Source organism: Oculina patagonica, chromosome 7 (assembly GCF_052425735.1).
Source record: "Oculina patagonica isolate OP01 chromosome 7, crgOcupat, whole genome shotgun sequence".
Classification (NCBI taxonomy): domain Eukaryota; kingdom Metazoa; phylum Cnidaria; class Anthozoa; order Scleractinia; family Oculinidae; genus Oculina; species Oculina patagonica.
In genome coordinates, this window is record NC_135764.1 from 12,499,770 (window position 1) to 12,515,887 (window position 16,118).

At 37.0% G+C, this 16,118-nt stretch overlaps 2 protein-coding genes across 2 annotated transcripts in view; one reads left to right on the plus strand and one right to left on the minus strand.

Moving 5' to 3' along the window:
• Nucleotides 1–1,989, plus strand: part of LOC144659695 (uncharacterized) — a 46,225-nt gene extending 44,236 nt beyond the window's left edge. Inside the window, exons 7-8 of the mRNA XM_078520185.1 lie at nt 22–323; nt 1,362–1,989. Coding sequence (XP_078376311.1) covers nt 22–321 — 300 coding nt within the window. The 3' untranslated portion in view covers nt 322–323; nt 1,362–1,989. The remainder of the gene's footprint in view (nt 1–21; nt 324–1,361) is intronic.
• A 2,949-nt stretch (nt 1,990–4,938) lies between these two features.
• Nucleotides 4,939–15,604, minus strand: LOC144659747 (melanopsin-like). Its single transcript, XM_078520244.1, has 3 exons — nt 15,556–15,604; nt 7,122–7,225; nt 4,939–6,127 (listed from the first exon to the last, which is right to left on the minus strand). The coding sequence occupies exons 2-3, from the start codon at nt 7,133–7,135 to the stop codon at nt 4,939–4,941; spliced, it is 1,203 nt and encodes a 400-aa protein (XP_078376370.1). The 5' UTR covers nt 7,136–7,225; nt 15,556–15,604.
• Between the last annotated feature and the right edge of the window lie 514 nt (nt 15,605–16,118).

Sequence of the window (16,118 nt, forward strand, 5' to 3'; positions counted from 1 at the left end):
GCTATTTGTTTTCACTGTCAGCTTCAACGATACAAATCTCTGCCCGCGTACAGTGCGTTTTATCCTCAACTGCATCATCACCACCAAAGTGCCGCTATCCAACCCAATTTTGAAGGGAAAAAACCTGGAAGTCATATTCAACAAAACGATGATTTAGTTTCAAATGGTGACTCACCGGAACTTAATTTGGGCTCTTCTGGTAGCCACTCGGAGCGCGCATGTGGAAAGCAAACAGATGAACTGGAGAAAGAAAGCGGCACCGACCGGCACGTTTCCGGAGAAGACGGCGAAAACGATGATCAACCGAAAGAAAAACATTGAAGGTGAGATATAAATTTAAAATATATACTCTCTCACCCTTGTACAATTAGTTATCACCGAAACGTCAATACAATATAACACATAACAGTTAAGAAGCCTTTTATGACTCCTAATATTTAAGTGTAGACTATTTCTTAGACCAACATCATTTCGCAAGAGCAGTTCAAAGATAATTACATAATTTCGGCGTTGTTAGTTAGCTAAAAGAACGGGGATCCTCAAAATTATCCAAACGCACTTCAGACAATCCCGGACAAAACGGTTGAGACACTTTGCTCATTTTCACCACTTTTGGTATGTTTGTCAATCGCCTCTCCCCTATTTCAATGTTGTCGTTTTATGGAAACAAAGCCTGGTGATTTCAACAACACACTTTATACGTGGAAAAGACACACTAGCGAGCAGTTACAGGGCCCACGAAAAAGAGAAAGAACAAAACAAAGGGAAAAGAACATCAGACTAAAAAAAAAAAGAAACAAACAAACAAACAAACAACAACACCATCTAGCTAAATTAAGATTCCTAAAAAATATATTTGCAAACCTTATAAAACAACATTGAGTGGGGGGAGAGGGGGATAACATGTTTTTAACAAGCTTCCCAGGCAAGACATTCGCGAAAAATCTGTGAAATGTGTTTCTCTCAACTGGTTTTGTCCGGGATTGTGGAATAAAACGCGGTAGCCCTCTTAAATATAAAACCCAAATGTGTGTTTTCTTGTGTTTTCGTAACTCACTGCTACCTCAATATCCGAATATATGAGCTTTGGAGCACATTTTTCTCGATGCGGCACTGAATCATTGTCAATCATTGTCATAGGTTATCTTTAAAAGACTTTGACGGCAGTAAAACCCTGAAAGAACCAAGCTATGTCATTGATATACCCCACCCTCCCTTTAAAAGCTTTCCCCTATTCATAAAATGCGGTAAATATGAATAGTTTTCCAGCAAAACGCCTTATATGGGGTATATGCATTAAAAAAACAGTGGATGCAGTGGATTAAACAAATACTCATGATGAAATTCTACTTCATTTTCAGGAGGAATGATCAGGTTTACCATTACCAAAGCATCTTGTTGTATCTGACGAGTGAAAACATTTGGCAAACCACGGCAAAGACCATTGAAGTGAACACTGATTATTCTTATATACCTATTCAAGAGAGTCTCAATAGTCTCTTTTTTGTATGTTCTAAAGCAGATAAGCCGCATTTCTAACAATTTAGTTTTAATTCCATTCCTTAAATTACCCTGACCTGACACGTATTGGCATGTAACCCACTTAGATTTGAAATGTTAGTCAATAGACATAGACATGCTCTTTTAGGGCGCATTCCATTCGTCAGAACTGGGTGCCCAGACCTGCATATTCGAGAAGAGAATTTCGTTGTTATTCAGATTTGTCCTGTCAAATCAGTCAATGCATAAAAATTATAAACTGTTGTGGTGGATTTGTGGAAAAATTTCGTGGAAAAGGCCCATTTCACATTCAAAACCACCGGATCGGACGGCCAATTCTGACTAACGGAAAGTGCCCCAAGAATCGAGCGAGAGCCGGCCACTGTACCTCACAGTTTTGGCTGAAATCTTGCATGATGTCTTGGTTTCGGAGCCCACACTAATAAATGGATGTTTTAAAGCTCTCCAAATCTTTTTAAAAAAATATTACTACCGTCTAAAGGATCTATCTTTCACTCGTTTTGCTGAAATGTAAAGTTTTGGTTTACAAGCAAAATGTTATAGTGTACCTCTAGTTGCTTTTGAGATTTATGAATCGACTTTTTTGAAAGACCTTTATTTTTATGTCGATTGAAAAGTTAGCATTTTCCGTAAATGTAGGTTACCTATCGGTTACTTGATATGAAAATTAAAACGATTGGCAACTTCTATAGACTTCTTCGCAGCCGCCGCTTTTGGGGACCCACAAAGCGGCTGCGAAGGAGACTACAACTTCAATAGCATGGAAAAATAAAAAAAAAGTTGCTAAGTTTTTACAAGTGTGCAACAACCAGCATCCACAATAAGAAAAAATGAATAAATTAAATAAAGAGTTGGTTCCGCAATCTATAAAACTAATTATAAACTGAGCCGTGAAAACTTTGGATTTTTTTTTTTATGGTGCAAACGAAAACCTAGTTGTTTTTTTAATTTCATAAATTATTACTTTGAATTAGAATTTTGCTCTCCGCTTTGCTTTTGAGTACAGTTTCAGCTGGAATGACATCTTTTAATGTTCTATTCCCTGAAAAAATGACAATATGTGTTGAGTTTATAAGTTTGGAAATGCCACTTTCTGTTGCAAGTTTTTTAGAAGTTGAATTAAGGTGATTCCTTAGTATTGCATTGTGCACCTTTACTACTCAAAAATGTATGTGTAATTAGAACACGCACATTAAGGAAATGGTGGCTTTTTCCTATGCGGCTTGGCTCACGAGAGAGATAAATCGTCGTTTTCTCATATATCAGTTTTTTCCTCATTTTTCAGAGAAGCGATCAAATTCTTTGTATAAAATGAATATGGATCAATTTCTATAGCAGGAAGGTAAATTTGCATCGGAAACGTGTACTTTCAGAGTACTCGTAAAAAGATAATTGTGGCTTTAAGAACACTGCGTGCTTGGAACATAATTTTTTAAATTACTATCGATTAAAAGTGCGTGCATCTGTCATGAAACATACATTAAAGGGGGACTAGTTAGCCACACATTTTATATTTTTTTTTTCTGGAGCGTGTCTAAACGAAAGAGTTCACTGCGAAACTGCTAAAGATAATTAAACAGACTTCCATAACACAACCTACAGCAATGCAATAAGATTTCGCTTCAGCATACAATTTTCATAATTTCGATGTCATTGAAAGTGGCGGAGGCTGACTAGGGTCCTTTAAGTTGTCCCTTGACATCGATGTTGTATTTCACGCTTTGCTTTTCCTCCTCTTTTTTTCCTTTTTTCTTTTTGCCTTTAACGAAGCGCAAGTGAACGGCTTATATAAAAACGTTTTTTGGGAGCTGAGGAATTATTAAGAAAACTATTAAGGAAACAAAACTATTAGAGGAACACGAAACTATTTCATATTGCTAGAAGGTAGTGAATAAACTTTTCTGTAATTTAAAGCGCCATGAGTTTTTTTTTCTTCGCTTCAAGATAATTGTTTTTGCTGTGAGCATATTTTGTTGCGCCGTATTAACCCTCGGACGTACAGACAAATTCATGCCCCCACCATCGTACAAGGGAGGGGGGGGGGGGGGTGTAGATGGAATCCCTTCCCGGAATTCTTTGTTATATTTAGGCATGGCTTTGACGTGATATGACGTACCATGACATCACATGACGTCGTCCATCTGGGATCCGCAAAAAAAAAGAAAAATGTTAAAAATGACGATATTCGACAAACCTCCTTGTATTAATGACGTTGCCATGGCAACGTTAAATATCATAGACACATGGTTGACATACCAACATTTCTGCAAAGGATGGATGAACAACTACTAAAAGTTTGAGGATTGTAGAGTAAATCCTCTTTTCAAAATTTGGAAAAAAAAACTTATGGGGGGTGGCATCCACCCCCCTCCCCCCCCCCCCCCTTCACTTCAAATGCTTAATTCTTCGTTTTGTCTCGGTAAGATTAGGCTTAAAGCAATAATCTAATTGCCATCGCTTTTGTAAAAATCCAGGCTATTTTACTCCTCGGTAAAGATCGGAGCTCAGGGCAATTTTGTGTTTTGTTTTAAGTCTTTTTTGTCTATTTTTTCTGAATCTTTGCCAATCAGTTGTCACATCAAAATGTATCGGATGAATGAATAACAGCTAAGAATTCTAGCTTCCCAGGATTAAACTCATATTCGAAATTGTGGAATAACCTCAAGTACCTCGAATAAGCGCCCTCCCTTAGGGTGCCAAAAGTAAATAACCGCCCCGGGCGCTAAATCGAATCTTATTGTCTTAAACTTGAATGATAGCGGAATTCCAATCCATCTTAACGTACTGTTTTTTCAAATAACATTAAATGTCCAACAGATGTTTAGGGCATTAAAGAAGTGATATTCACCAATTCCCTTCGATTCTCGTTTCTTTTCTGAATTGTCTATTCAACACGATTAACTTCAGCAACTATAAATTGTAAACTTATTACTATTATTATTATTATTATTATTATTATTATTATTATTTATTACTTATTACTTATTCTAAACTAAAGTTTTATTTTTCTTACCCACAGTGCATCTTTTCACAAACACATTTACAACATGTAAATTATATCGAAATCAAACCACTAGCTAAAAAAATGAAATTGTGACTTTGCTATTAGATACAATCAGAAGGCAAGGCACTTATTGATTAGAAACAAAGTTTAACTTACCACTATAAATTAAATAATCTGACTGACCGACCGACCGACCGACCGACCGACCGACCGACCGACTGACTGACTAAATGACTGACTGATCGACCGACCCACCGACCCACCGACCCACAGACCGACCAACCGACCGACTGACTGACTGACTGATTGATTGACTGATTGATTGATTGATTTATTGATCTTTCGATTGATGGATGGATTGATTGATTGATTGAATTATCGACCAAATCGCTCAAAACGTGCACGTGGTAAAACTAAGATGAGCCCTTGTGTATCTCCACGGCAACGTTTATTGCCGATACATTGGACACGACAAGGTTGTCAGTTTCTTGCGTATATGGTTCACCTTTTAAGAAACTCGGCGTCTGAACTAAGCGTACAGCCTCTTCCTCGCTGTAGTCCTTTTCATTCCTGCTTCTGTCCTTGTCAGACTCAGTTAAAGCCGTGACGAGCTCAATGTTCGCGTTACTTGTGTCTTGTTTTAGGAAGGACATGCGCACGAATAATGGCCGCAGTGTTTGTCGAAGGCTGATCCGAAATTTCTTAAACAGCAAAAAGTAAATAACTGGATTATAACACGCCGCTGATTTGGCAAAAAGAGCCGGTAGGCTGGCAACCAAGGGGGAAATAATCGGCCCCGGTACTTTAATGATGGCATAGAGCGAAACGACTGCATACGGTGTCCATGCAAATATGAAGCAAAATGACATTATGAATGCCATACGCGAAGTTTTGGACTCTGCTCGAACTGCTTCTAGAGTAGGAACAGCGTTCTCCCCCCACATATGGTACGCATTTTGCGTCATCTTCTTTACGCTGCGGTAAATCAAAGAGTATGCTGTCACCATGGCAATAATGGGCCCCACATAGAAGAAAAAGAAGATACACGCTATGTAAGCAATGTTACTTGGATCAGAAGATTGCCAGCGAATCGAGCAAAGCACACTCTCGCCCTCAGGTGCGTACGCCGACCAACCGAACAAAGGAAAACTGCTCCACAGCAAGGCAAACATCCAAAGGCCAACGATAACAAAATGGAGTTTTCTCACAATGGATCTGGATGCCACGGAGAAGTTAATCACAACCGCTCGCTCGATGGCGAACGTAGCATGGTGTAGCATAATGGCAAAAGATATGAAAGTCGTTATGAAAGCGTACCACGAGCAACTAGGATCGTTCATTCGCCAACCGTGCGATGCATTTGCGACAATTCCGACGGGAAATGCAAGCACTGCATGTAGCCAGTCAGCGATGGCAATGCTAAGAATAAGTTTGTTGGAGTGCGTCCAAAGAGCGCGGTCCTTTATAAAGGCGACAAGCACGAGCGTATTAAGGCTCAACGCTGTAACAGCGAGGAAAGCGTACGCGCCAGCGATGATGTAATGTGTCTGCTCACTTAAGGCTTCTGTAGTTTTTGGTGCTCCACTCTCGTCTGACATTTCTCTAATCAAAAAGTAAATAGAGAAACAATTTTAAGCATGGTTTTCTGGAAAGGGAAAGTGTCATGCCCGCTTGCATTGCTTCAGAAAAAAAAAAACGGCGAAAGAACAACCCGAAAAGACAAGCAGTCGTTTCCCGCTTCCGGGACTGCCGATTTTTCCGGAGAGAAATCGATTACGATAAAAAGGGGGTAGATTTAATGCTTTTCTTTACATCCATCTTGGAGGGCACACGAAAACAAACTGTCTTATTTATATTTCAGCACCAATAGTGGTTTTTTCTGGCGCAGGCACCCCCGGGCATCAACGCCATTGGGTTTCAACCAACTGAGCTGAAATTTGCTAAAATGTTCTAAAATAGCTGCTCTACAAAATAATGTCTTCAATTTTGAATTTCGATCTTAGTAAAAAGAAATGACGCGCTTTAATAAAGTACATTACATGTTTTGTTTGGAATGATATAAAAACAAATGAGAACGCTGCTCCTACTCTAATTTCCACTCGTGGAAAATACTAAAAGTCCGATTAATCTCTTATTGTTTCTCAAACATACCGTTTAACTATGCTAAATGTACTCAGTCTCATGAATTTCAATACCCATCCAACCATCTACATGCATATGTATCTGAGAAGAACATGAAGTACTATACGACATGAGAGAATTCTCAGCTAGAGAGCATTTTCTTCGGACGACACGGAGTGCTTACGGTCGCCTTTATCCATCCCCCACCCCCTCCCCCCCCCCCCAGTGACTTCGCCGCGAAACATGATTTTTTCCTCGAAATAGAAATTGACTCATGCAATTAACACAAAGTGCAAAATTCTTTTGGCATGTTTTAACACTTACGCTAACCCAAATTCAATTAATATCTTTACGAAACCTACAGTTAAACCTCGCTGCAATCCCTAGATTAAGATAGGAAAAATGCAAAAATCTGATGGCTGGAGATTTCTAGTCGCTTTTTAAAGAACTATATAGCTGTCTCTCTTCTACTTACAAAGGACTTTTCATTTGCGACGACTTCGGTTTCTTCAGTTGTCTCTCTTCGTTTGTCTGAATGCAAGCACCAGCAGGTTTTTATGATCCCAGGAACGAAAAATCCTGCAACAGAACAGATTGTAAATTGTTTTCAGGTTTTGCTGAGAGTGGACGTGAGTAAATAACTAGAATTGGCGGAAGCTACGCAATAATTATGCAACCGATTTGCAATAAATTGTTTTTTATAAACAATAAAAACAATTCATTGCAAATTGGTTTCAATTGTTTCAATAAAGTATTTTACTACAATGTGGCGACAGATAGTTTCGGCTTCCTGGACTTCCATTTCAAAATCACTCAGATCAGCTGCACACACCTTTTGACCATTTCTCAGTTTCCGACCTTTTACCTAAAGCCTTTTGTCTGAAAGTGATGCCAACTGGTCATTTCAACAAACACCTCTTTATTACAATGCTTTCACTCAAACCCAAGGCAAAGGGCAACACATAAATTGTCTATTGTATTTACTGCTCATGCTTGCGTGGCTAGAAAGTTCCATTAACACCTCCAACATTAACAGTTGCTACCTCGCTAAGAAAACAGGATGGTTATTTAACAATTAAGCTTCCAGGCTCGGGTTATAATAATATTAAATGCGAGGCGTTTAAACATTTCTTTCCAAAGTATTTATTTTTTGACATCAAAACCCCGCTTATCAGTTATGATAATCAAAATCGCCGTAATTCCAGTCGTGAAATATTCCCTACTCTAACTTGACAAGTGCATTTACTAGGAAAAGCGAAAGAACCGAAACGGTTTTGAAAAATACTGCCAAATAATGATGATAGGACACTAGAATTCAAATGAAACAAATAAACGATAACATCGCATTTTTATAAAAAATAAAATTTGTGTTGATACCTTAAAGCATTTTATAATTTTCTTTTAAAAGGTTAGTGAATGCCTGGGTCTTTAGCAACTTTTGATATAAGTGAATGGAATCGGGCCAAGGTTGTGTTCAATGAAGCTAATAAATATGCTTCTGTTTCGGCGACGAAAATGTGGGTGATTTTAAGTTAAATTACTTTCGAGTTCGAGGGAACACAAAACTGAAATCTATCTTACACATCAGCTAACCTTCGGCAAAACTCTGCACAATTTCAGTTCAATTACGCAATATTTCAGTTCTCAGGTGCTCATCTGTAAACATTCAAGTCAGGAATTATTGGCAATAAAAAAAAATTATTCGAATTTACAAACAAAAGCTGCATCGATCAGTAAAAACTTCAGTTTGCTGAGTAGTAAAGTGGAAAGCACATAATATTGTTGTAAAATTTATCTTCCAGTAGTGTTAGGACAGAGAGAAACCTTTCGCACGATCGTAGAACGCTGAAATCGCGTGAACTACGTATTTCCAGAATAATAGAGACGTTTCGCATAAGGGCACTCCTTATTTTAATTATATTATTGGATTTAGTAGAATAACCCAGGAGACCAGTTTTGATCATAAAGGAACATGCACAAGCCTTTCATTATATACGTATAAGACGATTATTTCCTTGTCAATTTAAATGAAAACGTTCTGTTTTGCGCTGAAATGCGACGGACAAAAAAGAAAAGCAACAACAACAAACGGCTGGGTCGTGACTCACGGACTTTGATAAAAAAAATTATCCTATAGCTAGTCCATTAATCTTTCTCCTTCAATTTTCTTTATAAACCGTTTCGTGTTACCTCATTAAAAATTATTTTTACCCCCAAATTCTTTGCTATATTCCCACAGGTATCACGTTAACTTTTAACGAAAAATACTTGCAAACATCTTACGCCTTTAAGTACACTTTAACTTCAAAAACTCGGTTACCTTTATTTATTTTCTTGTCCTTTATGATGTCGATATTTAGCACTTGCTTGATGTGTTTATTGAAGCTACATTTGATGACACAAAGCGACCTTTTTCCATCGTTCTTGCTTACTTCAACGTAGAATTTTCGTAAAATGGCTCCAAGTCATCCGCTTTCAAAATCGATCGACTCCCCTTCGTTGCTTTTCCCGTGTTTTGACTATCTTTGTCTTCTAATAACAACTTTAATATTTTCCTCTTCGTAATGCTGAAATCTTGCGGCCATTTTTGCGCTTTCAAGCTGCTTGGCAGCAAAGCTGTTGTCGCGTGACGTCGGCGATCTAAGGAACGAGTTTGCGATCGGTTAAGTTTTGATACAGTACAATTGATGAAGTCAATCGTCGTAGAATATGACCTTCTTTCAAATTTAATCGGCGCTAGCCGGTTAGCTGGAATTAACCGGGGATTGAAAGCCAATCAGAAATGGAGAAATATTTTGAATGAATAATAATATTTATTTTTATCCCAACTTGCCGCATATTAACTATTGACAATTTTTCAGTTCTAGGTGCCCTTTTGACACAAACGAAAATACTATAAGAAGCGTACAAAGAGATTTCAATTAAGCACCGACGTCCTGAATACATTTGCTTTACTTTTTTTTACTAGAGAACTAGTGGATCTAAATTAATTGAGCTGATTGCGCCACCCCACGCACTTACATGAAAGTAATAGTAATAAAAATTGAGACGAGGTACAACATCTGCTCTGTTTAAAAGTGTTGTAGAAGCCGATCAAAAATAATCAACTGATCAAAAATAATGCAAATGTAATAATGCAAGTGCAGTAAGGGTTGACCATAAATGTAATAACATCCTCAAGTGTAATAAGGGTTTGATCACTTAAGTAACAATGCCTCAAGATGCTATGGGTAACAGGTATTAATTGAAAGAGTTAAAACAGCCCAATTTAAATTTAAAGACCTGCAGTTGTGTGAGGCAATCAGATTGCTTTATTTATTTTACATTACTTATTTACTGACTTGCGGAATTTTCCATTTCGCTGAAATAGCCCTGTTTACTGCTTTTCCTAGACGTTGCATGCAAACGGAATAATCTAAAAAAAAAACTTGAATTTTGAATTTATAATGACGCGTTGTGATTTATAAATTTGGTGAATTTAATTAACGAAAGTACAAAGGGCGGATGCCACCTCCCCTTGAGTTTTTTTAAGGATTTTTTTTTTGGGCCAAAATATTTATCCATTGCAGAAATTATAATATGCCAACCACGTGTCCGTGACTTATTTTACGATGTCATGGCAACGCCATAATTACAAGTAGGTCTGGCAAAAACCGACATTATTTAGTTCTTTAATTTATTCTTCCAGTCGTTTATAACATAATTGTCTGTTTTCCTTAGTTTCTCATTTCACAAGCATTCTGGCTTAATTTTGCATCAATTCCCGTTATTTTCCGAATTTATGAAATATAAGATGGCACATCCAAGATGGCGGCTCTTATGATGTAATCTGACGTCACATATTTGTCACGGCCCATTAAACAGGTCATCTTGTAGGGTAAGCCAAGGGATATCATCGCACCACTGTGTAATAAGTTGTTATTACAGTTTGGGTCAAACCCTTATTACACTTGAGTGCGATATTTCATTTGTGGTCAATTACGGCATTTGTGGCTTATACATGTCATTTCCTCTCTATTGAAAAAAAACTTAAACTTAAACGCTTGCCTCGCTGTGGTATTGCAAAGAAAGCTTCGTAGATTTTAGTGGAATAACAAATTCACTTTTTTTCTCTTCCTTATTCTTATGGTTATTTTAATGATTTTTCAATTAATTTCAATTTAATTTTTCAGTACTTTATATTGCGCCCAATACATTAGTTTTGTATGACCACGAGAAACATTTTCAATAGAGTGATTCGGTACTTTTTAAATCTTTCTTTTAGTTTTAATTTTTATTTTATTATTATTTTTAACAAGTAGAGCTTTCGTCAAAAATTCTGAATGTGTTTTATCATTTGCATATCTGAAAATTTTTATCATTTGCATAAAAGGGTAGTCTCCTCATCACTCAAAAATGTGTCTTTACCCAGTGTTGTCTCCGTTTAGTCAAACTGTTTCCGACCGTGCACGCGTAAACGCCTTAGGCTGAGCCGGTCGATTTTGTCATGTGAATGCGGAACCAACTTCATTCCGGAACAAAAACCTTCAAAGATTGTCTTGAAAAACGTGTTTGTATTATACGCGTGCATCCAATGTTGAGTCGATCGCTAGCTACGGCGAGAGTGAAGAATGATCTGTTTCCTATAAGAGCTAACTGGCAAACAAAATAAATTCTCTAAAATGAACAGCACCCATGGAAACGTTAACCAGAATAAAAAAAAGAGATAAGCATCGGTTATTAGCACAATGTGGCGCCAAAACAAAGCATTAAGAATCAGCGAGTCACGGAACACTTTTAACTCCCATTTCGGCTTTTGCGTGAGTTCTTTAACTTAAATAAACCCACTTCTCGGACAGCAAAGCGCTTACAACACATATTATCCAGCTATTTACATTTGTATTTAGCGAGTCAATAACCTCTGTGTTCATTCCCGCAGTATTCGATTTCGGAGAAAAGTAGCAGAGAAGCAAAGGATAACTCAAGTCTGTTAACTGGCAACTTTCAGTTAACCACAATGGCGTAAAAATAAAGTGCGAATACAAAAAGAAATGATAAACAAACTACGTCCATAAAACTATAACTTGATTTTGTCAATACAGATAAATAATACTCGCCTTTTCATGATCAACTGCTAATTTTCTCATTCATATTTATCGGTTGACGGTTTTTCTCAGTTTTTTTTTTCGCGGCTAGAAATCTCTGTTAAACACTACAGTTTATATAGTAAACGATGAAATTGTGCAGCAGTCAAAACCGTTGTATCCGTAGTACCTAAAAATACTAAACGAGCTCGAGTTTGAAAAGGAAAAAGGAAATGTAGAAGGTAAATAAAACGATGGAACTGAAAACCCATCAAAATAGCCATAGATCTACCAAGGAACCTCACCAGAAACAAACTGGCAGAAAACTTAAACGAGGTTACCTTTTTTTCGAATTTGTAAACATTTTCAGGTTTTCAATACAACCGTTTTCCCCATACAAATCCCTACACTTCGACTGTTTTGTTATAACATACACTCTTGTTTTTGTAAGAAGCTTTCTATAAGAAGGTCGAGGCTTAAAAAGGCCAAAATTATATATTATAGAACGTGCCAAAGATTGAAATTTGGTTAGGAACAAATTTTGCCTCTTCCCTTTTTAGTGTGCATGAGTGACAAATATAACGTGCTAAATAAAAAAAATAGTTAAATCCTGACCTGTATTCCACATTGTCATCATTTACTGATGACGTGAAAATGTACATGAACATATCGGTAAGGAATGAATTTACTGCAATACCATTTTGTTGCTAACATTTTTAAAAAAATAAGAACATTTTAGAACGTATATTATGGTAGTCAGTGAATTCTCACGAAGTAAAAATACTTGACAGGCCTCCCTGCATTTCCCGCGCTTTTTCATATCACGTCGTGTAATGATCACGATTCATTAGACAAGTGCGGTTACCAAGCTGAACATGTAAAAAGAATCCGCCATATTGACAACATTCTAAGAAAAGCCCGAAGATGATCAGTAAAACTGATCGAAACGTTGTTTTATGAAGTTTCTCAGTTAACCTCGAAAAATCCCGAAAACAGTTCAAAATTTTTAGTATTATTTTGCAGTATATAATTTTCATAAAAGCGCAAATACGCCAAGGAATAGGTCGTTGCTCACCTTAGCTTACGTAACTATCTGGAATGAAAAATTGTGAGGCCTGGTTGTTTATATTTAAGCCAGTAAATATGATTCTGTTATCGGTACCATATTGCAGTAGAAAATTTGGGCGATCCTCAGCTAAATTACTTTTGTGTTGAATAAAAAAGTCACTTGAATTGGCCGGGACGAAACGCTGTCTCGATCACACAAGACACGAAAAGTGATTTTTTAACAAGAAACTGTCGACTTGTCAAAATTAACATATAAAAAATACTCGACTTTGTTAACTTCACAATTAGTATGTTGTCTTTTTAATAGCTCAAAGCTATTTCAGCACTGAGTAAATAATTTTCAGTAAAACATTCTCTTTTCTTGATCTGTTAGCATTTTTAAAGTCCGAAAATATCGAGGGACGCGTACGATGAAGTTATATAATTATCTTCGATTTATCTTCCATTGAATAAATAACATGTTTACCGCAATGAATTAAGTTCGTATCGTTTGCGTTAAGGTTAGTTTGCTGGGCAGTGAAAGTGGAAAAAAAATATAAATTACATGTAGGCTTAAAATTTACCTTCAGTAGTTGCAGTTTCAGTTCCGACACGGAGAGCAACTTATCGCTCACACATCCAACGCGAAATACTCATCATCCGAACTTGCAACACCAATTATTTCTGAAATCTTATCTTTACCCCCGACTTGCCGCACATTAACAATTCGTCAGCTCTAAGTGCACGTTTGACAATAACGAAAATTTTAAGAGATGTTTACAAAGAAATTCCACTTAACGCCGACCTCATGAATAGTACTATACTTTTTACAAGAGAATAGACGGATCTCAATTCAAGTCAAAACGCTACCGCGCGCACTTACATGGAAATCAAAATGCAGACGAGGTACAACATCTGGACTGCTTTCAAACGTGTTTTTTTTTATCGAAATTAATAAGGTTTCATTTTTCTTAAAAAAATGTATAAAAAATATCATAAACAACGCTTGTACGCTGTGGTATCACGAAGAAAACTATAAAAAAATATTAGAATAACAAAGTCGCTTTTTCTTCTTCCTCATTCTTATGATAATTTTTTATAATTTTCAATCTTAGTGCATTAGTAACTCTGTATTTTATATTGCGCATAACAAATTACTTTTGCATGTCCAGCAAATGTATGCCAGAAACACCGCTTTCATTGATCACACGGTGGATATTTTTACAAGAGAATAGAAGGATGTCAATTTAAGTCAAAACGCTACCGCGGGCACTTACATGGAAATCAAAATGCAGACGAGATACAACATCTGGACTGCTTTCAAACGTGTTTTTTTTTTTATCGAAATTAATAAGGTTTCATTTTTCTTAAGAAGATGTATAAGAAATAAAATAAACAACGCTTGTACGCTGTGGTATCACGAAGAAAACTAAAAAACAATTATTGGAATATCAAAGTCACTTTTTCATCTTCCTCATTCTTATGATAATTTTTATAATTTTTTCAATGTTATTGCATTAGTAACTCTGTATTTTACATTGCACATAATAAATTACTTTTGCATGTCCAGCAAATGTATGCCAGAAACACCGCTTTCATTGATCACACGGTGCAGATTTTTTTATAGTGTGATTCGGTACTTTTTAAAGTTCTTTTCCTATGCTTAACTTCGTGAAACAATCGAAAAATGTTTTGTTATTTGCATATTCGCTAAGGTTTATCATTCGCACGAAAAAATTTAATCTCCTTAACACTTAAAAATTTGACATAATCCAGTTTTCCTTTTGTTTACCAAAGAAGTAACCGACAATTCTTGTTCATCTCAAGATTGGCCGAATCAAGTTAATGAAAGGTAAATTAACCGCCTCAGCAAATCTGGAAAGGTGATGATTCGAGCGTTAGCCTTCAGAGCCGTAACTTGGATTTTTTTTTGTCTGCGGGGGCCAACTCCGCTAAACTCTGCTGCGGGGGCAAACTCCAATATAGCCACAAGAAATAGCCCAGCAAAATCAAACACTGTGTAATAAATTTAGTTGGTACAAAAAAATTGTGGTTAAGTCTGAGCTGTCGTACGACATTAGACGCTATGAATTTTGTGTGATTGAAGATATCGAATACAAACATACTGTGCTATATACACTTAGGGCGCGTTCGTTTGGGATCAATCCGGAATAAGAATAATTGGAATAATGCGAGTTTGCGTTCGTTTGGCTGCTCTTCCTATTCCGGAATACTTGGTTTTCCATTCCGGCTATTCTGCTCCTAGGTGCAGAATAGCCGAAATATATTCCGGAATACATTCTTATTCCAGAATATCCCAAACGAACGTGCCCTTAATAATGTTGCTTCCTGGTTGCCTTTGATGAATGAATAGCTTTTGCACTCTAAAACATGGACATCTGTGCCGACACATTTGAAGGTTTAAAGTTTAAATTTCAATCATGGTAAAAAAAACCTTTTTGTGTTAGCAGTGCGTATACGGTTATATACAGTTCATGCACTGGCACCCTCTGAAATTTACGCTTTTCAGATGCATGCAAACAAAAATTGTTCCAAAATGTTCGAATTAGCCTCGATGATGAAGAAAATGTTATAAGTATTTTTTTTTTTCAAAACAGCAATTTATTTCTAGGCGAAAAGAGGTTTATATTGTTTGAATGATTTTAAAGTGGTTTCGCAATCACTGAATCAATTTTATTGATGGAAATAAGGTAAACCTTTCACGGAAACGAGTACTAAAATATCAGCCGCTCTTCTGCGCGAATGAATATATAAATAAAGCCCAACTTCATTACTTACAATAAGGTAATGCTTGACTCTCCTTGAGGCATGTCCAACATCTACCAGTCATCGCTAGAATCGCGGAATGAAGTCGGCGATGATGACACAAACCGCTCGCGAACTGAAGCGTGACAGCTGATGGGCCACGAGGACTGAGCCACGGAGGAGGGAAAACCACTGTAAAAGAGGAGCAGATCAACGATGGGGAAGGAGGCGGCCCAGGAGGAGTGAACGACCGTGTGAAGATGGAGTGGCGGCCAGAATCAACGGAAGGAGATGTAATCATTTGGTGAGTAGATTCATGTAAGTATCAAATCTGCTCACATTCGTTCACATTCAGGCCGAAATCCCCGTTTATAAACTTTAATGGGTTTTTTTTTTTTTTTGGGGGGCGACTCTTACAGAAAAAAATATCGCTGTTAAACCTGAGTATGTATCAAATATAGATTACAAAGCAATTGCGTGTAACTGCGTTTGATGAAACAGACATCTTCGGCCAACCACAATGTTATTAAATTAAATGATATGTCGCTTTTCTCTCCAAAAAAAGAGAAAATAATATGACTGAGATGATTATTAGT